Source organism: Drosophila albomicans, chromosome 2R, assembly GCF_009650485.2.
Source record: "Drosophila albomicans strain 15112-1751.03 chromosome 2R, ASM965048v2, whole genome shotgun sequence".
NCBI classification, from domain to species: domain Eukaryota; kingdom Metazoa; phylum Arthropoda; class Insecta; order Diptera; family Drosophilidae; genus Drosophila; species Drosophila albomicans.
The window spans coordinates 20,308,136-20,335,004 of record NC_047631.2 but is presented as its reverse complement, the minus strand read 5'-3'; the positions used below and the strand labels follow the sequence as shown (position 1 = coordinate 20,335,004).

At 41.1% G+C, this 26,869-nt stretch overlaps 4 protein-coding genes and 1 long non-coding RNA gene across 6 annotated transcripts; 1 reads left to right on the top strand and 4 right to left on the bottom strand.

The window, feature by feature from the left end:
* Positions 1-6,005: 6,005 nt before the first annotated feature.
* LOC117576233 (adhesion G-protein coupled receptor G7) lies at positions 6,006-8,670 on the bottom strand. The gene is made up of 2 exons (XM_034260851.2): positions 7,318-8,670; positions 6,006-7,255 (listed from the first exon to the last, which is right to left on the bottom strand). Exons 1-2 carry the CDS (start codon positions 8,558-8,560, stop codon positions 6,063-6,065), a joined length of 2,436 nt encoding a protein of 811 aa, XP_034116742.1. The 5' UTR covers positions 8,561-8,670; the 3' UTR covers positions 6,006-6,062.
* Positions 8,671-14,208: 5,538 nt separating this feature from the next.
* On the bottom strand, positions 14,209-15,824 carry LOC117574520 (uncharacterized). 2 transcript variants are annotated; one of them, XR_004572792.2, is made up of 5 exons: positions 15,681-15,824; positions 15,156-15,612; positions 14,981-15,095; positions 14,717-14,924; positions 14,209-14,637 (listed from the first exon to the last, which is right to left on the bottom strand). It is a non-coding gene; the product is annotated as an uncharacterized LOC117574520 (long non-coding RNA). The 2 variants fall into 2 exon arrangements; XR_004572791.2 differs by having other exon boundaries at positions 14,209-14,640; positions 15,681-15,822.
* A 2,665-nt stretch (positions 15,825-18,489) lies between these two features.
* On the top strand, positions 18,490-19,665 carry LOC117574992 (uncharacterized). Its single transcript, XM_034259061.2, has 2 exons — positions 18,490-18,871; positions 18,953-19,665. The coding sequence occupies exons 1-2, from the start codon at positions 18,851-18,853 to the stop codon at positions 19,382-19,384; spliced, it is 453 nt and encodes a 150-aa protein (XP_034114952.1). The 5' UTR covers positions 18,490-18,850; the 3' UTR covers positions 19,385-19,665.
* An 829-nt stretch (positions 19,666-20,494) lies between these two features.
* Positions 20,495-22,427, bottom strand: LOC117575855 (adhesion G-protein coupled receptor G2-like). The gene is made up of 2 exons (XM_034260275.2): positions 21,670-22,427; positions 20,495-21,613 (listed from the first exon to the last, which is right to left on the bottom strand). The coding sequence occupies exons 1-2, from the start codon at positions 22,256-22,258 to the stop codon at positions 20,532-20,534; spliced, it is 1,671 nt and encodes a 556-aa protein (XP_034116166.2). The 5' UTR covers positions 22,259-22,427; the 3' UTR covers positions 20,495-20,531.
* Positions 22,351-25,501, bottom strand: LOC127565004 (uncharacterized). Its single transcript, XM_052006880.1, has 4 exons — positions 24,259-25,501; positions 22,974-24,194; positions 22,466-22,908; positions 22,351-22,410 (listed from the first exon to the last, which is right to left on the bottom strand). Exons 1-4 carry the CDS (start codon positions 25,400-25,402, stop codon positions 22,351-22,353), a joined length of 2,868 nt encoding a protein of 955 aa, XP_051862840.1. The 5' UTR covers positions 25,403-25,501.
* Positions 25,502-26,869: the final 1,368 nt, after the last annotated feature.

Here is a 26,869-nt window from a genome sequence, read left to right as displayed (position 1 = left end):
AAACTTTGGCCAGACAAACTACGCGTGCTACGTGCACTACATACACACCACACACATATACGCCACACCACAGCGCACAGAGCATAACAAGCAAACATCTGAGCTCTTATGTATGGTGCTGCATGATTGGTATTTTGACCTACGAACTGTTCTGTGTGTGTGAGCGTGTTTGTGCAGTATGTGAATGCTGTTATAAATTTGCAAATAGTCTTCATTTGATTAAGTAATTGGCCTGAGTGGCTCGCTGCCATTTTCGCATTTGCTCTTACTTTTGTGTTCTATTCTGGCATCTGGTCATGAACTTGCAATAAAAGTAAGCAATTTGCATAATGAGTCTTCGTACGAGCTTCGGCCAATGCGATTGCAGATAGTGAGCTGTATTTATTTTAATTTGACATGCAAGTGGCGAAGGTGTTTTTTTATTATACTGTCTGCCATCCGATTGCTGTTCCTCTAATTAGTGTTTGCCGAACGAATCTCCAATTAGTGCGGCATCAAACAGACCAACAACAGCTAATGAGTAAAGTAGTGAACAGCAAACGGTGAATGGTGAATGTATTGCATATCCCGCAATATAAACTTTGGTAACGTGAGCTACTTTCACCTTTTTGCCATTCCACAAGTTTCATGTATTCTACCTTGCCTGGCATCTGCTTTTACTTTTGCTTCTGCCATCGCTCGGTTCTCGTTCATTTTCATTGTATTTAAATGCTCGTAAAATGCGAAGGAAACAAGTGATAAAAGCTGCACACACGCCACATGCCACACACACACACACACACAAACACACCCACACACGTTGTGAAATGCTTTTACATAAAAAATGCATCAGTTGCTTGTTGATGTTGCCGGGCAGTCAAAGTTGAGCCAGAGTATGCGAAAGGCTCTTAAGACATTACGAGCGTGTTTTCAACATTTTCAGCCATTCAATTTGGTATTTAATTTTAAAGCCCTTCTAGGGACTCATATAAATTAATTTTCAGATTGTGCACTTGTTGAGGCAAACGCAAATGCGGCCATTCGAAATTAACCAGAGAAAACATTAACAATTTGCTGCATTTAACATTTATATGCATGAAAAAACGCAAATAAATTGTTTGTACAAAAAAGTACACTCGTTCCCATGATACACTTTCCTAGGAAATGGTATAAATAAAAGACATTTTTACCCAAAAGTTAGATTGCTTAACTCACACTCTCCTTTTTTAATTAGACCTTGTCATTGTCTACGATGAATAGGGTTGCTGTTGCCAATTTACTCACAGCTGACAAACTCTGAAGTATTCCCTGCCATTAAGCATTTTATTTTGTGGCAATTACGTTCGCGCCACGTGTCAATTATTGTCGTTCATAGTAGCAGAGTTTTTCGTTTGCTTTTCCGCGGAAAACGCTCGAAACGTACGCATAATAAATTGTAATTAAAAAATGGTTAATAATAAGTAAATAAAATCGATCTGAGTTGCGAATGAGTAATTTTATTTACTGCATATCATTGATATTTAATTGGCCATCAGCAGCCATAAAAAGAGTCATCAAACGATTGTTCAATATGCTCGTGCAATATGCAACAGGAATCACATTATGCATACGACATGTCGGCCAAGTAAAAAGAAATTTAACATGAAACGTGTAGAACAAACCAAAGTAACAACGTAAGGCAACGTCACGTAGCCCAAGGAACAAAATTATGTACAGTAGTACCTGTCATTAAAGAATAGATGAAGCTACAAGTAAAAAATAAATTTTTACATTTAATTATTATTTTGTTAATTTAATAACAGCTTTAGTATTACTTTCGAAATCTTAGCGTATTTTTTTAAAGTTGCAAATTCATTTCATTGTATGTTCCACCGTGTTGAGAACTTGTTGTCCAAGGCTTACGCTTTGTGGGCGCAACAAATTGTAAATCAGGCTACGTGACCACACGTATCAATCTTAAGTCGCTCGTTTTACCTATTTTACTGTCGTTAAACAAGCTACAAAATGCATGTGCAGCCATCAAAGTTTATCCTCCAGCTTCATGACATTGTGTAGAAAGCTGACCAGTCGGCTTTTATTTTGCCATTAGAAAGTCAACTCTAGTTGGGGGGATGCCGAACTTATCGTCCGACATTGCAGTATTTTCAAGTAAAAATCTTTGTCTTCGTCTAAGTGGTTTTTCATTTGAAATGTTTCTGCTGCATTATCTCAGCATTTGTTGTCGAACTTTTTGTCTTTCAGCAACTTTGCTTTACAGTCTCAGTACAGTCTTTGCCATTGCAAAACTTTTTACTCTAAGTGCGGGGAATTGTAACAGAAAGCACGCAAAACGAATTTGTAATTGAAATCGTTGCGTCTTTGGTTTTAGAGCATGTGATATGCGACTGACTGATGAAACAGTTCAAGGCCTCCGCAACAAAATTAATTAAATTGCACTGAATCAAACAAGCATCAAGGGGCTGAAATCCCATTTCAATCAGCCACTATCTAGCTGCGCAAGATATTGCTCAAAAATGTTCTCTTACAGTTGCACAAATACCAAAAGGAATTACGCTTGATTGGAGAAGTCGAGGAAAACTATAAGAGGCTGAAATAAAAATGAAAATGAAAAAGAAAAAGAACGAAGCCAGCTTGATTCAAATGTAACCTAAGCAGCTCATAAATCAAAAGCGGCAGTCAAGTCTATGCAAATGTTGCGGCGTGCAGTGCTCTGCAGTTTGAATAAGCTAGTTAATCCAGTTGAGACTTTATGCAAACAGCATCATATGTCAGTGGAAGTGGAGCAACTGCTGGGCCTGGCCTCTTTATCAAATGAAATTAGGTTTCGTCGGAGCTGAAGCAGCCACCCTGACAGACGCTCTAATTAAATTAAACTGTATAAAGTTAGCACAACTCTTACCAAAATACACACACACACATCCTACACACACTGGCCGCATATGTACTGAGAGTTTCATGCCACCTTTCAGTTCCCCTGCTATTCGACCTCCCGCCGTTGCCGTTCCCCTTGCTGTTGCTGTTGCTTCTGTTTTCTGTTTCTGCCTCTGTGTCAAAGTTCGCGTTTCATGTGTGTAAATAATGTCTGTTGCCATGCAAATTGTGCGAAATTAAAGCAGCTAAAAATTGTAAAACCCATATGAGCATAATCCGACATTTATACAGGGTGGCCCAAAGCCAACGTAAATCTAATTAGAGCTAACTGACGCTACCACCACCTGTGCGGATATTTGACTAAATTTTCTCGTTACGTGCACAATTTTCTATGGATTTTCCTATTCACACAATCCATATTGTATACAACAACAGAAATCTAATTACACAGAAAACATGTCTGTGTGTGTGACTATTTGGATATCTTCATTTTGCAGTCATTACCATTTAATTCCCAGAATTGTGACTGACACTCAAATACATTTATAAATCATGCATATCACAGAATTTTGAGAGAAACGAATCAAAAGTGATATGGGCACATTTATTATTTACAGCACTGCGAATGATCCGAATAAGTAGTTGTAAATACTTGATAAGAAAACCTGTCAGATGGAGGTGTTTATCTTGTCAGAAATGAGTCAAAAGGTAACTTTGCAATTTTAAGTAGCAAAATAAATGCTTACATGTCTGAGCTGGAGACTATCAAAACTCTCGCTTGCTCGTGTGACTGTTTAGCTGTTTACTTATGCAGAACCCTGTAACTGAATATGAACGGGAGCAGCTGCTGTGCGAGTGGGAAGATGGCTAATTTCATTAAATTTCGGCAACCTGTTGTCTGGAGAAAGGCACCTAAAGCGATGCCACCAAAAAGATTTCAATTTAACTGAGCCACGGGGCGAAACGAATTCCTTTGGTGCAATTGACATGGTGAAGGCAACGCAATGTCAGGCTCTGGATCTGCTGACGAGTGTGGTTTAATGTGGTTTTGTGCGGTTTTTCAGGTCTAAAATCAGCCTGTAAATGTAACCTGAGAGATGCGGGGACTAATTGAGGAATTTGTGAGCATATTAAAGCCATGTCGAAAGCAATTTATTTGCTTTTTGTAGAAGGTCAGCCAGACTAGCGTCGTGCTGTTACCTCGACATTTATGCAAAATTATTGCATCTAGGCATACATATAGACGGCGATTAAGTTGTCCCATTAGCTGACCTTATAGCAAAGGCAGCGAGCATCAGTCACCTCTTGTTCGGAGGAGGATTCTGTCTCGCCTTTTTCCCTAGTTCTCTGACTGCATGATTTGACTATTGAGGCTCGCACTTCCGCTCGAGTACCGTGAAAATGAGTTGGTCGTCGCAAACTGTTTGTCTGGCCTTCGGCGCACCGGCAACGTGTCGTATACTTAACGTCACATTTTGTCGTAATCAAATGCAGGCGGGGCATAACCACTTTAAGAGAGCCAAACGCATGCGCAGAGCAACCAAAACATCGCCAACTAACAAAGATTTTTCTCTCTTTCGTGCTCTTTGCGAAATTTCAAAAATGTAATCAGTTGATTCGGCTAGAACAACAAGCGTGAGGCCAAGTTTTGTGGGCAAGTGCTACATTTTCATACGTGAGCAGGCACACTTCAACTCAAAGGTGCAATTAAGATGCTTGCAGAGCTCTGCGATTCAAGCTACCGCTGGGACCAAGGTCATATCTAGCGAACGCGTGTATTATTCTCCCGTTCGCAGAATAAATTTGAATTAAGGCATTGACTTACACCCACCCCGAGGAGCATCACTCATATATCAAACTAAAGCAAAGATCTGGAAGAAAAGTTTGATTTATGTGGGTGGGCATAAATATTTAATGCGATAAGTTTAAGCCAGAACACTATATAATCAATTTTTGTTGCCGATGGCAGAGGTATCAGCAGAATTATTTATATTAATTGGCTAATTAAACCGATGCACGGACGAGCATTAAATATACACCCAGTCGTAGGTAGAGAGTGCGAGCGAGCAAGTCAATCAAAGTGTTTTGGTTCTATCCCAAATGTCGTATAAATCGCACAATTAGCAAAATTAATGTGAGCGAACGGGCAAAGGAATAACCTGAAAAGCCAGAGAAAAGGCAAGTCCAAACTTAGCTTGATAATAAAATGAGGCTTGTCGTCAAAATAACTCATACGCAGCGTTTACCAAGGGGTCGCCATCAAAATGAAATGTAATTAGATAGCAAAAGATTGTGACTTCAGGGAAAGTTTGTTGCCTTGTTGGCTTGTTGCTTGTTACTGTTGCTATGTGAGGGTAAATTTAATTTGTTTGGCCTGCAATTCATTTGCCGAGTCGTTGACTTTTAATGCACACATCTAAGACATTGTTTGTTCGCTGTTGACTTGTTGCCAATTTTTGCTCGACTTGACTTTGGCCATTTGCTTCGCTTGCGCTGCCAAGTTTGTTGACATTTTTGGCTTCAAAGATTTCTACAAAATACAAAATGTATTTTTCAAGCACACACTTGCACATTGTCCTTATCCTTAAACCCAAACAAGCAGGTAATTTGAAGTCACATATTAAAATAAACATTTAACAGACGGTCGCCTGCCTGGCTGACAGCTTTCAGTGTCACACTTAAATATTGCTCCATATGCTGTCCTTGACATCGCGATAAGATATGCCCATTTGTCAGAAAGGAAAAGTTTACGAAAGTGCATTAAATGTACTTTCCATGTTATGCTAAAATGCCGTTGCTAGCCTGCATGTTCTCTTGGCCATAAAGCAACTGTCGCTACTATCTCACACCGTAAATATAAAAATACATAAAGAGTGAAGAATGAAATTTTCCTGCTGTTATTTGTGTACACTGTGGGAACTTGGAACTTGTAGCAGAGCTTATGTTGCCTGTCTGCTATTTATTCGTCCTCATTCAACAAGCATATCAATCACTTGTGCGTTAAATATTTCACACTCAGCTAATCAAACTGAGAGCTTTCCGAGGTTCAATTACACACCTCAGGCGAGGTTAATAAATGCTTCAGTATTTAACGCTGAAGAAACTAGAACAAAAAGAATATTATTAATTATTTTTATTTCTATTTTAACGTTAAGTATAAATAATTGACAAGCGATAATTTGTTCGATAATCTAAACAATTGGAGCATGTTGTTAATGCACCGATCTGCCTGAAAAGTTGGATGATGTAGTCGTCATCGACTGCAGTTCTGTTGTGCGCTTTTGTACATTCATTTTCCTTCTGGTTGGACACAACAGTCCCAGCCAGGCCTTTCGATTGAACTCATCGAGCAGCACAAAGTAAATGAAGAGAACAAAGCCTTGCATGGTGGCGGTCAGGCAGAAAAGATATGAGAATGCGACGCCAGCCTGCATAAAGGCAAATATGCCAAAGATCCATGTGAGACCCAAAAGGAAGAAGAGCAATATCGAGAGACGAATTTGTTTGTAGACCATCTTACGTTCAGAGCGATGAATACTCTGGCTGAGTGAATGCGAAATACTGTAGAAGACATAGACAAAGATGACAAGATTCGCAACGACAATGAGTGTGATGGGCAGCACAACACCGAAAGTGAGGCCATAGCCCGAGGGATAACATATGCCCGTGTCAGTGTCGAGCTGTTCCTTGGTCGGCACATAACTGTTGGGATCGATACAGGCCACCAGCAGTGTGGGCAACAATGGCAATAGCCAGGCAACTAGGGCGGCTTTGAGTATGTAATGCTTTGGCCGTTCGATGCCAATCACTGTGACATAGCGTTGGAATTGCAAAAACGCAATGATGAGCATCCAACAGAAGAGCACCAAAATTGAATACTGAAGTGTGGCACCCAGCAGGATGCAGCGAACGGTATCGCCATGCACAACTAATTGCTCCGACAAATCGTCCGTATTGATGAACACAAAGAGCACCATTTGCAGTGTCATGGCCAGGCAGAGATGCAAAAGCACCTTGGTGGAGGCTTGACTGCGCCAGCTCTTGAACAGCGCGGCAGTCACAAAGATGCCCAGCACACCGAAGAGGGAGAGTGCGCAGCCCACAATGGATATTATGTCGAGCACCCGCTCATTTATGGGGCTGACCAGCACTTCGTCGCCCAAGTCATTGATGCGATAACTGCCGCCCACCAGAAATGAGAACTGTGTGAGATGTCTCGTCTGGCAAACGATAATTGGATCTCGAAGAATATCCGTTGTGTCAGCATCAGTCGTAATCCCGTCAGTCAGCCACGTCTGATAGTTCCAATAGCCACAGCCGCTGCCCGTCTCGCTGGCCCTCGCATCCGGATGTCGTTGATTCTCGTTACGCAGCAGCAATGGCAGTGCTTGAGGCAGTTTCCCATCTGGCGAGAATAATTGTTTTCTTAGTTAAGCAGCAAAAAAGCAGCCTCATTGATTCACTTACCCGCCAGTCCGGGAATCGATATGGATAACACTTTGCTGCGTGGTCGCCGACTGCGTTGCTCTGAAGTCTCCACAAAGAGCGCATCGTGTGCGTATATTTTAAGAATCATTATTGAGACACCTGATGCTGTCTTGATGTTGTCCCACAGCTGCTGTGGCACAAACGTTGCAGCCTCCAGATTTGATTCCTGCTTGAGTTTATTCACGCTCTCGTTGCCATACAGAAATCGATACCAAAAACCACTGTTGGAATGCTGCCGGTCTGCACTTGCAGCGGAATAAATCGCCAGGCCCGTGATGTTGCGACATGAGGGATCCAAATAAAACACACTCAGATTGCTGCTTATCAAAGCCTGCACTCCAAAATTTAGAAATTTAACCGTTTCAACATCTGCATCGACTGATTCACCTTCTTCACTGGCTGGCTGTACCATTGTTTGGCCACAGCGCACAAAGTGAGGCAGTGCATCCATATAGTTCTCAAATTTATTGAGCAGACTATTGGTCGCATTCAGTGTGGCGGATAGCTGCAGCACATTTGCATCTGTGGACATAATTTCGTGACAAATGCTAATCAAATCCGCACCCAAAGCTCCATCTTTTGGCTGATCCATGAGCACCCCAAAGACTTGATCCGTTACATGAATATCCGCTGGCAACACAGTTCGCTGACGCTGGTGGAACATGCTCCTCATCATGGCTGTTGTGCTGCGACGTCCCTGCGTGCTGTTGGTGAGTCGCCTGCCCTCCAAGATGTCATCGTGCAGATTGTTCAGTTCCACACTGATCGAATGCTGTCGAAAGGTTCGCATGCACACAACCTTCGACCACTGATCAATGGGTTCCCACTGGGCACGCATAGCCTTTAGTTGGCACTTGCGGGTGACTGGAAGACCATTGCGGAGTAGGCAAACATCGTGCAACGTAGCCGCTTCACCGACTCTGGTGCGCTTCCATTTGTTGGTGTGCGGCGTTTGGTCATGATTGCGCACAATGTAATCATGCTCGAACACTTCCGGCTCACAGTGCGTATGATTGCAGTACACAAAGCCTGGTATGTCTACTGTTTTTTGCTTAGGTAAACAGTTCACTGGAGTGTAACTACGATCTCCCAACCGACATATCATTCGCTCATCTGGGCATTTATCGAATCGTTCACCACTGTCTGAATTCTCACCACTGTGCGTAATAACTTGCACGACTGTCGCGAAAACGATCAGCGTCACAATAAGCACAACATTCATTGCCAAAAATATGACTCAGACTTTGGCTAATACTCAATTCTCGGGAATTTCCAGTTCGACCTAAGGTAACGTATTTAATTTGAGCTTTCACGTCCGACTCTCAGCGAATATCACGCACAACTGCCCGGTGCGAAGTTACTTGTTGTCGATCGCTGTTATGTTTTGTTTGCTATCAACAACAATATCTGCCGGCCGGACCGAGTTCTTATCGGGTTCGGGCGTAAATAGCTGCGAACATTACTAATTTAATTCAACAAAATGACTCGCGATCAGCGGCATTACTTCGGGAAAAAGATAACGCTTTGTACGAACTTCAAACGCGTTGGAATCGTTTATTTGATTTGTCATTAGCACGGGGCCGCAAATTTCCACGCTAGACGCAACTACACGCTTACAAATGCCCCCCAAAACGAAGAGAAGGGAAGAGGGGGAGGGGTTAGCGGAAAGTGTTTGCACAAATACTTAATTGAACAAACAATTCACACATGACAAATGTAAAAACGAGTTCAAATATTACACTTATTCTATTTCGAATTATTTACAAATTATTGTTACCATTTTTTTTTGTATACAGCAAAAGTATCTTTTTTTTATGACTTGCAAATCTAGTTTCATTCACAGACAGTGGAAGTGGAGAATGATGAGGATTCGCTCAATAATCTTTATGGCAGCGTCTCGCAGCACGTTTTTCTCGAGGATATAAAAGCTGCGTGGAACGTTTTTCTATATGCGGAACTTGTTAACTTGTTGACACGTTTTCAATTATCAGTCAAATGCCGTTGACGAACTCGCACAGAGAGTAGTCGTATTCTATGCCATACTCGTATTTGTATACTATTTGTTCAGACGGGTATTATATTATTCCGAGTATGAATTTGATTGAGGTGCAGAGCAGAGCAGAGCAGAGCAAAGCAAAGCAGAGGATAGGAGAGAAAAGGAAAGCAGTCCATCATCCAGTCCCCTTACGCATACGGTTATGTACACACATGTCCTTGCTTTCAATCAAAAGTGTCACATTCATTGCTCGGCATTTTCACTTTTCTTTATTGCTTTATTGCTGACACACACACACACCTCCGAGCACCCACACACTCACACACACAGAAAGTAAATTGCCACGTGACAGACGTGCAAAAGCGAAGCGAATTATAGAATTCTGTGGCTTCGCCTGCTTCAAATGCCATCAAAGCACAGGTTTGCCCATGAATTCTAATATCTTTAATAGACACGAACGGAAACCAAAATAAATACGCCAAGGAATGCGAGAATAATACAAATATCTTCAATGTCGACATTAAGCTGAAGTGCAAATTGTTAAATTTGTAATGATTGCGTAGCCAAATGGCAATTAGTGAGAGCAACTTTAAAATTGCAAAGCCATCGAGTCAACAAACTATGTCGAGCTCCTTTCAAGCCATAAACCATAAACCGGACAGAGGCAAGCAACAAGTTTCCGGCAGTTCAACACTTGGCTACAACACTCTACTCTACTCTACTTTACTCTGCTCTCTACTCATTTACGTTGCTCAAACAAGTTGATGTTGCGCGACCAAGAAAATCACTCAACAAACCTCTGACTGTTGCTGGGCAGAAGGGAGAAGAGTGGGGCACAAACCTCGAGCTGCCGCCAGCGAAAGTAATAAATTTCCCAGAGCCCTTAACCACAACGTAGACAAAGTTGCAACAGCATTGTTGCAATGCGTCGCTTTACTCGCTTGACAAGGTTAAAAGCTAGCTGGCCGAGTAAATGTGATTAGGGTAGATTTTCAGTAGGACTTGGGGCAAAAAAGTGAGTCCCGAGCACCTACATAGTACCGAGTACCGATTGCTGATTGCCGAGGACCGAGCACCGAGTACCAGAGTTCCAAGTTTCAGCAAACATCAGCAGCAATGGCAAAGTTGAACAAAACGCAAGTGTTCTGGAGCCTGAGCACGGATCAAATTTAACTGTCACTGCCATTCAATGATCCGTATCGGTATTTAAGCACTTTTAACGACTCCGACACACACACACAGACACTCTGTCACACATACTCATGCCATTTATATTAAGCACACACACATTATATTTGCTCGATAAAAATTGGAAAAGTTGCGCTGACTTTTAAGCACTTAAACGCCTCGTCAACCATAAGGACTTTATGGGTCTGCGTGCAAAATGTGTTTTGCCTCCCCACTTTTATTGAATAAAGAATGACACACATACAGACACACACACATACACTTGCATAAACAGGTATATGTATTCATTAAAGAGGCATCTGTTGGGATTCCATTCGGCGACTCAAAGGGACATTCCTCATATAAATCTGTGTAGCGGCAACAAAAGCAAAGGCGAGTAATTTCTAAACATTTCCATCTTCAATATTTCGCCTCATTGTGTAAACTGAAATTTATTCGCATTCTGTATAAAAATACCATTAAAGCAAGAAAACGTTGGCCAGCTGTCGCATTAATTAAAAAGCTGAAGCGGGGAGCCAAGGTCAATGGTAAATGGTAAATGGCTCGGCAAGACTTATGCCAAGGGTCACACCTGGCATCCGTATAAAAATGTATTTTATCACCGGGGAAGATCAGCAGCATTTCATTTACATAGCTTGAGGAGACATCCAGCTTTTGCACAACGAAAGCAATGACCTGCAACTCTTATACACACACACACATAGACGATTTGTGATTTCTAAAAATAACACACTGTTGACACTGCAAATAGCATTATAGCGATGCCTTTGCACCTGTCGTGGCGAAAGGTCAAAGCTTTAATTATGCACGCGATGGCAGCCAGAATAAAACTTGGCTATTAATGGGCTCCATACACGTGAGGCATTTAAAGCTCATCTTCGATGTTTTCTCTACTCGCTTTAAGCGTAAGTAATGACACAAGTTTACAGTGCCTGCAGGCCATATTGTGGATATTAAATAATTTATTAAATTTTGTTTGTTTCGCTTTTTTGCTCTTTGCGGTTATTTGCCGCTTGTGTCATTGCGGTTTCAGTGTGGTGTCTCGTACTTCTGTTTGCCTACGTGACGGATGGGTAGTCAAATGAAGTAATACAGCACGAACACACACAAGCCGAAACACACATATGCTGAGAGTGAAGCACACTAACACCCACACACATACAGCTGACACACAGAGACAAGGACACACTGATGCTACTGCTGCTGCTGCTGTGGCTGTGGGTAATTAAGCGCTGTGCTTAAGCCTGATGAGGTTTTCAACACGAGATAAATACATATTACAAAAAGAAGAGCCCAGCCTGCCTTCTGGCCCATCTGTCTACCCTTCTGTCTGTCTCTTTTTCTGTCTGACTGTCTGCGTAGCTAAAGTGGTGCTTCATAAGTGCTATAATTTCGAGAGACCAAGAGCCATATTACAGTTATTTGCTGAAGTGCGAGCATGATATTAATTTGATTACGCTCAAGTCCGCAGGCTACAGGCCTGGCTACTAGCCAGCGTGTTGCCTACTTTTATGTGCCACTGTATGACGATTATGACCAAGCGAAGCCACTTGCTTAGCATCTCGTTTTTATGCAAATTCACTCCGTATCCTTATCGACAATCTTTAATCATTGACATTGACACAGTATTCCCGGAGTCCATAAATAAGCAATGCCAACTTTTGCTCAGCTTTATTTCAATTTCACCCAAAGTGCATTGCTCTTACGATTGACTTTTAATTCGTGCCACTTTTCTCCTTGTGTCTTGTCGTGTCTCTGTGTACTCTCTCTCAGCTCCCAGTTCCCAATTGAAATTCTAGCAACGTGCCACGTGCGATTCTTTACGCCCCAAAACATCATAAAACGAACTCAATGAAGCCAATTTTATGCTCTTTGTCTCACATCATTTTTTGAACCAGAAGCAATTGGCCTGCCCGAAAGGATTAAATTCGACTTTTGTTTCGCTATTTTTTTTTGTTTTAAGTTTTTCATAAATTTGTAAATTTATTAGAGACAAGAGTTGAGCATAGAAAGTCCATTTAGATTATTTATGCCAGCTTAAAGAATGAGAATTCCCTAGTCCAGGTGTACACTGGACAATACCAATAGAGAATCACATGCACATGAAGAACTTTATTACATTCAGTGCAAAACTTTTGCAATTTCGGATGGACAAGTTTTGCAGCAAACTAAAACTGAATCCAAATCCAAATACACAAGAGTGCCATCAACCTGTGGGGCTGCCAGAGTCGCCAGTAGCCAGTGGCAAGAAGTACTAGTTGTAGTCTATGTAGTAGCTGCCCCTCAGTTTGATTCATGCTGTTGTTGCTGATGCTGCTGCTGGTGGGAAGTGTGCAAAAGCAAAATTGCCAAATAGTACATGATACAGAGCACAACACATAGATAAGCTGTTGTTGCGTTGCGTTGTATGCGGGATTTGCATATTTCATGTATTTATGCATAAGCCGGCAGTGGAGAGTTGAGAGAGAGTCGAGCGAGAATCGCTAAAAGCCAAGTGAGTGCTTTGAGCCGAGGGCAACAAATGCCGCATTAACATGACCTTTGGGAACTGCGTCAAAAATGAATGAGCAGCATTTGCATACATCAGCGTCAGAGACTAGCGTAATATTCATATTTATATAAATATACAATACATATATATTCGTATTTATATTTAAATGTTGCACAAAGCGCAGCATCCGTCTGCCAGCTCTGGGGAACTCTCTCGTAAATTCGCCAGACACAATCGAAATGAAAATGACGAGACTCTAACTTAAATTTCGCATTTTGATGAATGACATTTACCGGCGAGTATCATTAATAATGCGCAGCTTCAGGGGTCAAAGGTAAAAGCTGTGCCCCGAAAACGAAACTTTGAAGCCTCTTCGGCTGCCCGATTGAGTTGTTGCAACTATTTTAATTAGCTTATCGACTTTTCAGCGTTGTTTCTTCGACGGCTTGTCTACCTTTTTTCGGGGCCGACAACTGCGTCAGAGCCATGAAAAATAATGAGTTTTGTCTGTGCTGGATTTCGTGTCATTGTAACATAAAATCGATGATCCATTTGATTAACCCGATAACTTGAAGTTTATTGGGACGCGTCCCGGCGCGCCCCAACAAATGGCAATCGCAACTTGACCGCGCCCAGTTCCTCGCCAAAGCAATGGGCCAACCTTTTTCTCTGTTTTTGCTGCCTCTTCTGTCTGAGCCATCTGAAGACTTTGCACGTGAGTACTTGGCTGAGTAGTGTGCTTAGTCAATTGGAAAGCAATTCGCCCAGTCCCTCGACTGACAGGCAACAGGGCTGACAGCTCAGCGAGAGCTGGTCATGCATAAAATATGAGCGTGCTGAAGCTGCCTGTCAGGCATAACTAAATTTTTTGCTGTTGTCTCTTATACTCCCACTCGTTTACCATGGCGTATGCGTAGTATGTCCACTCGCCACATCATCCTCGAAAGGGTCCTCATCATTTCCGAGCAAATCCGTATAAAATAAAATGCCTCTCCTCAATTGGCTTTAGTTCAAAAGCCCATTAAACTCATTACATCACAATCAACCAGTCCATTTGTAGGAGTTTCCCACACGCAGCAATTGCGGATTTCAGTCTGAAATCCAGCTGGCCAGAGAAGAAACGAAGAGCAACAAATAAAATAAAATGATATTTCGGGGCAAGCAGCTTCAACTTTATGATGATTATGATACGCCCTTTGTGTATCGTTTGAAATTTATTTTGATTGTGGCAGGCAAAATATCGAATACGCATATATAAATGACCGACACAGTTTATGACTGTGTCGTTCATTTATATATCCGGATTTTGATGAAATATCATAATTAATTAATTCATTAATTAATTACGAATCATTTTTGTTTTTGTAGAAAGTAAATTGTAGCAAGATTTACTTTAAACCAAATGAACTATTGGATCGCATCGAGAGCATGACAGAGCTAATTAATTCACCACAACACCTTAGCTGATTGTGATAAGTTGACTGCATTGATGACCATGCTCCTTTGTCCCACCATGCAAAAATCAAATGCAACAAGGAGCGAACAAAATATGTGTGTATTTTAGCTGGACGTATGCAGTCTCATTTTGAATGAGAATCCAACGAATCCAACAACGGGCTTGGAGCTTCTGGCCAAGCATAAGCATGCAAAAAAAATGAACATGTTTATTATGTGTAAGGTACTCAAGGCGTATAAATACTTACAAGTTGCGCCAGCCGTAAAGTTGTTTGTAATTAGCTTGTAAGGCCAACAAGTTACTCATATTCTTGATTTCGAGTTCGTAATGGCAATGTATGGGCAATATGGCTCGCTTGCCAAACGGTTCGACGGCAGGTTCCAAATCAGACATGTCCTCCCAAACATAATCAGAAATTGACAGGTTCAATAAAACTCCGATCTTTGTTCAGAAGCCTACAGAATAAAGAAATTAAGAAAAAACGCAACAATTGATAGTCATTTATAAAGACCATGTAAGCAAAGATTGCAGCTGTTTAAAAATAGTAGCACGTCCCTCATCTCTGGCAGTTGATTAGGGTCGCTGCGAAAGAACATACCGTCGATATGGTAATGCATTTGGTTGATCTAAAATATAAGTTTTAAAATTTAAAAATTAAATCAATTCTATTGCAAATTAATAGTTACAATACGAATATCGTCCTCAAGAACTGCGACATCCAAATTAACGATCATGTCGTGCTCTTCAAAATGAGACTGCATAGTTTTTGGATTGAAGCCACGTCCAGCTAAAATACACACATATTTCGTTCGTTCCTTATTGCATTGGATTTTTGCATGGTGTGACAAAAGATCATAGTCATCAATGCAGTCAACTTATCACAATCGGTTTCACTGACAGACGCTGGGTCGGTGTCTAGAAGAACTGCATGAGTCTAGCTCAATTACCACAGTCTTAAATAAGCTGACGCGCTGAAAGTGACGCTTATGCTTGGCCAGAAGCTGCAAGCCCGTTGTAATAATGCTTGGATCCTGCACATGACAGCTAAGGTGCGGTGGTGAGTTAATTAGTTCCGTCATGCTCTCGTTGCGATCCAACAGTTCATTGGGTTGAAAGTAAAAAAAACTTGCTACAATTTACAATCTACAAAAACAAAAAATCGTATTTATTAGTTTTTGTCGTTTATTTATATATCCGGATTTTGCACTTACATGCGATATTTTGCATGCCACAATCTTGTCAAAGACAGATGATAAAGGAAGTAGCACATTTCATTTTTTGCAGCGTGGCATACACGTGCTGTCACTGACAACTTCAATCCCGTGTTGTTCAACGTAATTAAGTGCACTGGTTTTTCTGAAAAAAGCACCTCAAATTATCGATATATTCATCAGCGTTTACCAACACAGTCTCTTTAAGTCTATTTTAGACAGCGTTTACCAACACATTTTATTTTAGTCTATTTTAGACTGTGTTGGTAAACGCTGTCTAACTAATGAATATATCGATATTTTGTGGTGCTTTTTTCAGAAAAACCAGTGCACGTTGAACTTGTGTACGTTGAACTTGGATCATAAAGCAGTCGAAATGTTGAATACAGTGTCAAAGTGCATTACTATTGAATTGGAGATATACTCATTGGTCAACAACGTCGCTGCTGTATTACTGCATATGCGTGATGGACTACTCAATGACAAACTTATTGAACGACAACTGGCTCATCGAGCAGATGAAGATTATATGTCGCGTATGGATCATGACTTTTGCATACGCAAGCAGGAGGTTGCTGGCCACGTAAGCCATACGGAAAAACTTCACATCAACGAGGACTATTTACGTTCTGCTCAGAACCCAAGTGACCAAAACTTGATGCCACCGCCTCTAGATAAATGCAATCAAACTATAAGACTTGAAGTGCCATACAGTCCACTTGAAACATCTATGTGTTCAATGCTACGCATCGGCTTATTTAAGACTGTGGTAATTGAGCGAGAATCAGTTAATGCAGTTCTTCTAGATACCTACAAGATCGATATGATCAAATGGTGGATGCAGCGTCTGTCAGTGAAACTGACAGTTGACTGCTCGAGGCACTACTCTTATGCCAAATATTCATCGCTTTTCTGCATTGATGAATATGCTTTTTTGTGCAAGCGCAATTGGGTAACGGGTTTCTAGCATTGCGTTACACAATTTGCATGTCAGCATTGACATATCTCCTCCACTTCAAAATAAATGGACATGTTTATTATGCTTAATCGTTGATCACTTTTTGCACACACAATTCATTGCATAATTACGAGTACGCGTTAAGCTGAGCAGCTCTGAAAGTAGTTTGCATGTTAAACGAAACACACAATTTAGATGATGGCAAATTCTAATTACGACGTAATACACTTGCTTAAATCAATTCCAATGCAGCGCTTTAATTAAGTGTCATGGCTGACGCCAACGTTGCGCATCATTTCCGTTTCCCGTTTTCCGTTTCGCTCTTTACCCTTTTTGCTCGTTTCTCTTGGCTTTGTGGCAATTGGTTTTCAACGGCGACAAAGACTCACACCTCGGCACAGTTAGTGCGTCTGTGGCATTTAATGAGTTGCTGAGAACGGATAGGACAATGGATCGATAGATAGTCAGACGGACAAAGTGTCTGCGGCAAGCGTGGGCATTCATTTGCGGATACCCATTCCAAAAGCCAACAAAGAATGAGATGAATGAAGAAGAGATTGCCACCAATTTGAGCAAAATGCTATTAGGTAATTGCTTTTGCAATGTGTATAATCAATAAATTCAAATCGTTTGCCAAAATCCGATTACGGAATTTAAAACAATGCACAAGTATTTAAAGCTAAACATGGAATTACATTTCGATGTCATAAACTACTTAGCATGCCAGTTGATTGCCTTTTCTGCATTTTATGATGCCATAATTAAGAGCAGCCGCCCAAGTCGATTAACTATTTCAATAAAAACAAAAATTAGCATTTCGATTTTATTCGACTTAAATGAAGGTAAATAAATTAGTGATTGAAAAGCGAAAACACTTGTGACAATAAATATCAAATTTCATCATAACAATAGAACCAACTAAATGTATGTCTACATGACTCCATATTTAGCCTACTTTAGAGTAAAACAATCCATAATGTTTAGGCAAACAACCTGGTAATGAATATAAATATATCCATTATTATTTTTGGCATATGATTATCATCTATAAACGAGCTTCACAACCAAAATTGGCAAAAACACAATCATATTTTAGTTGAGTTGTCAAGCGATCGTCTCGAATGACAACTTAGGCTCCGAATGAATAGTGTATAAAGTGCCTCGAATTCAGATCGAGATATGGATTGCTTTTGTCTGCGGGCCAAACACAAAGAAGCAGCGATTAAAAATCAATATAAAACTACATATGTTTGTTCACCGATCGATCGATCGATCCATTGTACTTCGACAAAAGGGAGTGTTAACCTCTTCTGGCCACACGTCTCATTCGGAAACCGAATATTATGTAAATTAAATGTTCAAAATTAATACGTACATGGGCGTGATAATGCCACAAAGCCACAAAAATGATATATGCTAAAACATCAACGAAAATTAGCATAATTATAATGCCGTCGCCTCGTTGTCTATGCTCACTGAAACATTATAGTTTTGCGAGTAGTATTGCAAAAATATACAAAGATCTGCAGATTATTCCAATCTCATCGCATCTCCAACACGTTGGCTGTGAAATTTGGTAGATTGCCATTGTGATCATGTCATTTCTATTGTGTTTTTAATGCGAGTTTTGTTTTGCGACCTGAGAATGAGCTACGCGCAGTGATCGATTAAACTCAATTGATAAAGTCAAAATAATAATTATAACATGAGCGCACAGCAAAAATAGAAACACAAACAAAAACAATGGCAAAACAAGATCAAGCTAAAGTGAATGTGGAAGCCAGCACAAAAAAAAAAAACAGAAAATAAAAAACAAAAAAAAGCACTTAAAAATGTTCGCGAATGGAAGGAATATTTGCATAAATCACGTGACGTGTTGGCAGGCCAAGAAAAAGAATTAATTTTGAAAAATAAAACGACAGCAACTATCTGAACAACTTTGCGCAAAAGATGGAGATGGAGATGGCTGGTGTCTAGCACTGGCCAGTTTAGAAATTTATGTAAATGCATTTGCCTCTGCTCTGGGCCCCTGAACTTGAAACGAGTTGGCATCCGGAGCCAATGTTTCAGTCATCTAACGGCGGTTGAGGCAACGAGTCTGCGAGGCTGGCAACGACGCGTCTATCCGAGTGCTGAGTGTCGAGTCTCGAGTGAAGAGCACCGATAGTGTTCCTGACATTTGTGAATCATAACAAACGGCAGCGCGTGAGTCATGTATAGAACGTGCTTTTGTGTAAGTTCTGATGCCGCCTGTAACTGAGCCGAGTGTCAAGCGAACAATTTGTCAAAGTTTCGTCTGTAATTTGTCTTCCAGCTCCTATCAGTGCTGAGCGTAGTCTGTGCCGCCAATCTCGGCTACTTGCCACGCCACACGCAGACACGGCCACAGACACAGCCGCAGAAGCAACAGCAATCACAGTCGCAGTCGACACAGAGTCAGGCATATTATTATAATGCGCCCAGTGCAAGCACGATGGCAGCATTGCGTCGCATCGTTTTGGGACACCTGCAGCGCTTTCAGGAGGCGGACAAACAGCGTTCACAACTGATGCAACCGAGCAGAGCGGAAGTGCAACGTCAAACTTATCGGCAGCCTGTCGCTGCTGCATCACAGAGCAGCTTGGATTATGCCGTGCCGCCCAATTCACCCACGCCAAAGAATTATGCAATGAATTTCTTGCCCGAGGGCAGGGATGTGGTACCCGGAACCTCATACATCCCGCTACGGTTGCTGTTGATACGCTGACTTCGAGGCGTCACCGGCATCAACATCGCCATCGACATTGGTATCAGCAGCAGCAGCAGCGGCGTCGGCATCCTCTGTTATTCAAATGAGGGGTTTTTTGACTTGCGGAATGCCGTTCTCGGTGAGCAGCAGCAGCAGCAGCAACATAAGCGGCTGCGGCAGCGGCAACCAGTAAATGAGTTTAATTTGTTATAATCCTACTGCTGGTTATATAATTTAATGATATTTTAATTCTTCATTATACAATAAAGTCGGTATTCTAATTTAAGTCTAAGCTAATTTGTGCCACACGAATACAAAATTCACAAACATACAAAATACACGTAAATACAAAGTATATATAACTGTGAGTTACGGCCTTTTTAGTTTCAGCCTCGAAGCACGCGGAATGAGAGACAAAAGGTGAAGCCACGCACCGCTCGTAATAATCGCCGACTATTCAAAAATACAACAACACACAGAAACACATTCACTAAAAATTAACTTTGTCATATCATTTACATAATTTAGAAGCAATAAATTAAAAGGTACGGAAAACGGCGCGCACAACCGGACAAGCCGATAAGCAAACCTAGCGTAGAATTGCACCAAATGGCCGTATAAGGTCATCCTCTCGGGAACGTGGGCCAAAAAGACCAGAAGCATCGTTAAATTTTTATGTGCCATACCTCAAATTTCCTTTTTTATTCATTTATGAGTACAACAATCTCTATATTCCAAATGTGCAACATGAAACTATTTAAATTTTCTGCCTAGATATGAAATCTTTATGGTGAGGTCAACAGTTCGTATAAGCTACGCTGTTAATCACAATTCTCATAAACGTCAAGTTAGTTTGCACAGAGCATCTAAAACTGCAAAACCGGTTCAATCACTTGTCTTCGCTTAGGGGCGCGCTTGGTGTTGTAATAATCGTTAAGCTGGTGTTTTTCCGTGCTGACATACTTCACAGTGACTCGTAAACTTTGCGATGGAGTGTGTCTTTGCTAAGTTTGCTATATACGCTTTAAAGCAGGTCTCTGCTAAGCTGCGCAACAAACCAGCAATCAGCTCGACTGCTTCGTAAAGCGGTGCAGAGTTTTACAAAGCAGTTGAAAATTTGATCTATCTTCGATACAAATTATTTATTTATGAATACTTAAAACTATTAATTAACTTTTACGGCATTTTTTTTGGAGGAGCTTATTGAAAATGTGGTTGACTGTATCTGCGTTTTGTCTTTCGGTGCATCCACTTTCACCAGCTTGGGGCAGATGAATTTTAGCCAAGCTTGTCTATGTGTTGCATTAAAAATCACAAAGTACAAAAATAGCACCAAGCCCTGCAAAGTGGCTGTTATACAGAAGAGATATGAAAATATAATGAGTTTTGAAAATATATAGCTGCTGACACCGAAAATCCAAGTGATGCCAAGCAAAAAGAAGAGCAGCACAAAAAGTCGCATCTGCTGGAAAATAAGTTTGCGTCGGGATCTCAACGCCTGATTGACGCTGTAAACGATGCGAATCATCATGAAAGCATTGGCAATGGTCACCAGAGCAATGGGCAATACCACTCCCAGGAGCAAGCCATTGCCGGTGGGATAGCAAAAGGCGTCCTGTGTAAGCTTGTATGATGTTCGATCTAGAAACACGATCAGAAGCGTGGGGACCAACGGCAGAGACCAGGCCACAATCGCAGAGATGAGAATATAATGATGTGGTCGATCCACTCCCAGTACTGTAACATAACGTTGGAACTGCAGCATCGATATAATGAGCATCCAGCTAAAGACGACCAACACAGAGTACTGCAATACTGCTCCCGAAATCAAGCATCCAATCCCGTTCTCTTGGGTGGACCAATGACCGCTGGTAAAGTACAGAAATAGTGACAATTGCAGAGACAGGGCCAGGCAGAGATGGAGTAGAACCTTTGTAGATGCTTGCTCTCGCCACTTGCTGACCAGCATTGCAGTGAGAAAGATGCCCAGCATGCCAAATAGCGAAAGGCCACAGCCTAAATATGTCAATACGCTCAAAATTGGTTTGTGTGGCTCTGGCAAGTCGACGCCTAGCAGAACAGAGAAATGCGTCAGATGATCGGTTTCGCACAGCACAATGTCGTCAAACATATTGCTGCCAGTTGTGATGCCACTCTCATTCCACGTCGTATAATTCCAGTAGGCGCAGACCACGCCCACTTGCTTCGGTTTGCGAAGCAAGAACTGCACAGGATTTGGCAATTTATCTGAAAGCAGCTTTAAATCATAGAAGACATTTACAGCAAGAATTCAAGAGACTTACCATCGTATCCTGGTATGGTGATGGATAACACTTTAACATCTGGCCTTGGCCTGCTTTGCATCGAGGTCTCCACAAAGAGCGCATCGTTGGCAAACACCTTGAGCACAAAGTAGGATGCACCTTTGTGTCGTAGTTGTCTCCAAAGATGTCCTGGCATGTAAGCTGCTGTCTCCAGTCGTGGCTCTCTCTTCAATCTCTCCGCACTCTCGTTAGCATAAAGAAAGCGATACGAGAGCTTGCCACTAGATGAGGTGTGATCAGGACTTGCATCCGAATAAATAGCCATTCCGGTGATGTTGTTGCACTCGGGATTCACATAGAATACGCTAAGTTTGCTGCTTATCAGCGCCTGCACCCCAATATCCGCTTTGTTAATCAATTTAACACCAGCCTCAGCCGATTCTCTTGCTGCTTCTTCAATCACTTTGCCACAGCTCTCATCGTGCACTAAATATTCAGAGAGTGCATCCATGTTCTGTTCAAAGTTATCCAGCAACACGTTGGTTGCATTGAGTCTTGCTGATAGTCTTAGCACAGTCTCATTAATTTTCATCATCTCATTACAGACGCTTACTAAATTTGCACCCATCGCCGTGGAGTTTGGTTTACTCGCATCGAGTAAACCAAAAATATTCGCAGTATTATAGACATCAACAGCTTCTAGCTGGCCCTGAGCCTGGCTCACTGATTGGCCGACTTGAGATAAAATGACCTCTTGGCTTTGTTTTCCACTGAATAGATCTTCGTGCAGTTGGTTAAGCTCCTGACTTATATTGTTACCTGCAAGGCAACTTACATTTTGAAGTGGACCCCAGGTGGCAATTCCATTCTTGTTTTCGCATAGCCGATGCACTGGCAGACCTCTGCTGTCCAGACAAAGATCCTCCATTGTAGCAAGAATGTTCAGATTGGTTCTCTTGAAGTGATTGATGTGCGTCTTTATGCTTAAACTGCCATTCTCGCTCTTTATTTTGTAAGTGTGCTCAAAATCTTCAGCCGCACAATATTCACTTGAATTCTCTTTAGTGTTTTTTTCATGTGACTCCCATTGTAGCTGAACATTTGTTCCCATTGGCCATTCATAGCCTATGCAGAGGACATAGTCTTTCGAAATATTAGTATCATTGCTAGTGGTAACTCCTTCATACTGCCAATGGTCATTATCCCATTGTCTACAAGCACCAGCTAGTTCTTTCGGCTTTCGAAGCAATAACTGCATGCCATAAGGCCGCTGAGTACCTAAAAACGAATTGTATATTCTTGTTGAAGCCATAATACATTAGGAATTCACTTATTTCACTTACCATGATCTCCTAGTAGCTTTCCAGATATAACCCTACTCCTGACTCGTCTCTTACGCTCTAATGAATACTCCATAAATAATGCATCGTTCTCGTAGATTTTTAGCACTACGTAAGGTAGATCAATGCCTACCAGCTGACTCATAAACTTATCCGTCATATAAACTGCAGTCTCCAGATCAGATTCAAGCATAATGTTTTCTATACTCTCGTTGGCATAAACAAAACGAAACCAGAAGTCTTTACTAGTCGAAATGCGATCTAGACCGGCAGCAGAATAAATTGCCAGACCAGTAATGTTGTAACAACTCGGATTCACATAAAATACGCTGAGATTTCTGCTTATCAGAGCCTGCACACCAATATCAGAGTAGTTATGCAATTGTACATTAGCTCCATTAGATTCTCTTAATAAATTAATAAACACATTGCCACATCTTTCCACCGATAGAAATTGTTCAGAGATTGCATCCATATATTTGTCGAAACTATCCAACAACACATTGGTTGCATTCACCTTTGCAGATACCTCAAGCACAGTCTCATTACTATTCATGATCTCACTGCAGATGCTTATCCAATTCAAACCCAGAGCTTTATAATATATTTTTTGCTCCACGAACGTAGTAAAGATTTGTGCAGTAATGTAGACATCGATAGGTGTCAACTGGCCACGAGCCTCGATCAGTGAATGCTGCAATCGAGTCAAGATGACCTGTACGTCATCGCCTCGAAATATATTGTCATATAGCTGGTTGAGCCCCCAGCTGAGATTATTACCAGCATTGCAGCTTATGTTGTCGAGTGGCTCCCATATGGCAGTTCCATTGTTGTTTTTGCATAGCCGTTGCACTGGCAATCCACTGCTGTCCAGACAAAGATCCTTCATTGTTGCAAGGATATTCAGATTGGTTCTCCTGAAGTGATTGATGTGCAACTCTGTGCTCAAACTGCCATTCTCGCTCTTTATTTTGTAAGTGTGCTCAAAATCTTCAGCCGCACAATATTCAATGTTATTTTTTATTGACTTCCATTGAATCCGAACGTTTGTTCCCATTGGCCATTCATAGCCTACGCAGAGGACATAGTCTTCAGAAATAGTACTATCAATGCTATCATAAACTCCATAATACCGCCAATGATGATTGTGCCATCGTCTACATTGAACATCCAATTCTTTCGGCTTTCGTAGCAATAACTGCATGCTATAATTCCGCTGAGTATCTGATACACATTGTATATTCTTGGTAAAGCCATAATACATTAGGAATTCACTTATTTCACTTACCAAGATCTCCTAGTAGCTTTCCAGATAAAACCTTACTCCTGAATCGTTTCTTGTGCTCTTCTGAATCGTCCAAAAATAATGCATCGTTCTCGTAGATTTTAAACACTACGTAGGGTAGATCATTGCTTAACAGCCGGCTCACATACTCACTATCCGTTATGTAAACCGCAGTCTCCAGATCAGATTCAAGCTTCAGGTTTTCTATACTCTCGTTGGCATAAACAAAACGAAACCAGAAGTCTTTACTAGTCGAAATGCGATCTGGACCGGCAACGGAATAAATAGCCAGACCAGTAATGTTGCTACAACTTGGATTCACATAAAATACGCTGAGATTTCTGCTTATCAGAGCCTGCACACCAATATCAGAGTAGTTATGCAATTCTACATAAGCTCCACTAGATTCTCTTGACGCATTCATAAACACGTTGCCACATCTCTCCTCAGATACAAATTGTTCAGAGATTGCATCCATATATTTATCGAAATGAACCAGCAACACATTAGTTGCATTCACCTTTGCAGAGAGCTCAAGCACAGTCTCATTAATATTCATGATCTCACTGCAGATGCTTATCAAATTCGTACCCAGAGCTTCATTATATCTTTCTTTCTCTACGAACGAATTACAGATTTGCGCAGTAATGTAGACATCAACAGGTGTCAACTGGCCATGAGCCTCGCTCAGTGAATGCTGCAGTCGAGTCAAGATGATCTGTTCGTCATCGCCTCGAAGTAGCTCTTCATGCAGCTGGTTGAGCCCCCAGCTAAGATTATTTCCAGCATTGCAGCTTATGTTGTCGAGTGGCTTCCATATGGCACTTCCATAGTAGTCTTCACATTGCCGTTGCACTGGCAATCCACTGCTGTCTAGGCAAAGGTCCCGCATTGTTGCTCTTTTACCTATTTTGGTTCTCCTGAAGTGATTCACATGAGTCTCTTTAATCAAACTGTTGTTTTCTCCATTTGACAGATAAGAGTGTTCAAAATCTTCAGGCGGACAATATCTTTCGTAATCTGGCGTACTTCTATAGTTCAACTCGTAATCCGGCGTACTTCCATAGTTCAACTCGGCGAGTCTAACATGAGCCAAGACGCCCAGGTCCAGCAAGCAAATAAAAAAAAACCGATAGAGCCAATGCATTATTTAGCCGCTGGTGAAGTTAAAGAAACTCATTGATTAAACCGTTAATCCGTTAAGACCTTCCGTTAAAAGCTTCCGACACGTTGTTGCCGCACGACGCTTCACTCTCAACTGACAGCGCAATTATAGAGTTAATATTCGCAAACCGCCTCACGACTTTAACATTAAATATTCGTATTTATATGAGAAGAGATGTGCTTATCTGAGCCAAGTTGTTTGCTCAGTTTCATTCCCAAAGAAATATAAAACTGAGTACAGAGCACAGAGTAAAGCGTTTATCAGTATCATCATACAAGTTACTCATCCTAATCAGACTATTAGCACATTATAAAATGTTTATTTGCTAAGTGCAACTCTCACAGTTGCATTGAATACGAGCATTTACATTTGGCTGGATTAGCAAAGAATTCCTAGAATCTTAATAAATTATAATGTAAACATCCTATCATTAAAACAGAATCTATGTTATCTCCATCTTTAGTTTACATAGTTATATCATATATATTGGACTAATGATTTCTCCTTCTATCTGAACAAAGCAATATTACCCAATTTAATAGTTGGTATTTGAGAACTCTTCGCTCAACTCTTCTTTCAACTCTCTGGCGACTGTTCTAGCGGAGATTCAAGTGCAAGCTCTATCGGTAGCTGTTCTATGTCAAGACAATTAACTCTGGGCCCAGCTGAACTTTGCGTCTCCCCTCGCTCCTCTACTGAGTGGAGGTTACAAGTATTTATCTGTCGATTAACAACAATAAAACAGAAATTGTGTATAATGAGAAACGGGTCTCTGAAGTTGTCGACAACCTCTTGAGATTAGCGCGTTGCGTTGCCTGTCAGGGCAGATCATTTTGATTTCGATTTCGTTTACATTTTTTTTTTTTAGAGTTTGTTTTCCATTGGCATATGTGTGTGGCGGTCAAGTGATTTGGTTTGCCGCAACTACTTCATTTGATGGACCAATCTTATACGATTTCAAAGTGCTCAAATGAATGAAATAAATTGCAAGAAATGTACAAAATGAAATGAAACTTGAATTTGGGAATAACTATTTTTACAACAAATTTCATTGATGAACGAAAGATCAATAAATTAAATAAATCAAGACTGATTTGTCTATTCAAATTTATTTAAAATGTTCAATGCAAAGTCGTTAACTACACTTTTTGGCTCCGTTCGATTCTGGCAGAACATTTTGTTCACATGTTAGCCACGTTACACGTTGGCACAAACTAATGATACATCTTCTCGTATGTCGTAGTTTGTAGTTGGCTCGAGATGCCTTTTGGCATTTTGCTGTCGATGCATATTTGTATAGTTTCGGTCAACTGCAGTTGTTCACCTTCCGTCCCTTGGCGGCCTTTGAAATCCATCCGTGTCCTTGGAATGTAAAATTTGCAATGCTATTTAAATATTTATGCAATAACAAACTATAAAAGCGCAAAGGTGAGCATTAAATTATAATAA

Bases quoted from the DNA above. Each gene is read 5' to 3' on its own strand.
- LOC117576233 (XM_034260851.2), bottom strand. From the start codon at position 8,560: ATGAATGTTGTGCTTATTGTGACGCTGATCGTTTTCGCGACAGTCGTG. The intron at 7,256-7,317 runs GTAAGTGAATCA...TATTCTCGCCAG, and splicing joins ATCGATTCCCGGACTGGCGG to ATGGGAAACTGCCTCAAGCA.
- LOC117574992 (XM_034259061.2), top strand. From the start codon at position 18,851: ATGTATAGAACGTGCTTTTGT. The intron at 18,872-18,952 runs GTAAGTTCTGAT...TTTGTCTTCCAG, and splicing joins TGTATAGAACGTGCTTTTGT to CTCCTATCAGTGCTGAGCGT.
- LOC117575855 (XM_034260275.2), bottom strand. From the start codon at position 22,258: ATGGGTGCAAATTTAGTAAGCGTCTGTAATGAGATGATGAAAATTAAT. The intron at 21,614-21,669 runs GTAAGTCTCTTG...AGCTGCTTTCAG, and splicing joins CACCATACCAGGATACGATG to ATAAATTGCCAAATCCTGTG.
- LOC127565004 (XM_052006880.1), bottom strand. From the start codon at position 25,402: ATGCATTGGCTCTATCGGTTTTTTTTTATTTGCTTGCTGGACCTGGGC. The intron at 22,909-22,973 runs GTAAGTGAAATA...ATTCGTTTTTAG, and splicing joins AAAGCTACTAGGAGATCATG to GTACTCAGCGGCCTTATGGC. The intron at 22,411-22,465 runs GTAAGTTGCCTT...AACTGCACGAAG, and splicing joins CCTGGGGTCCACTTCAAAAT to ATCTATTCAGTGGAAAACAA.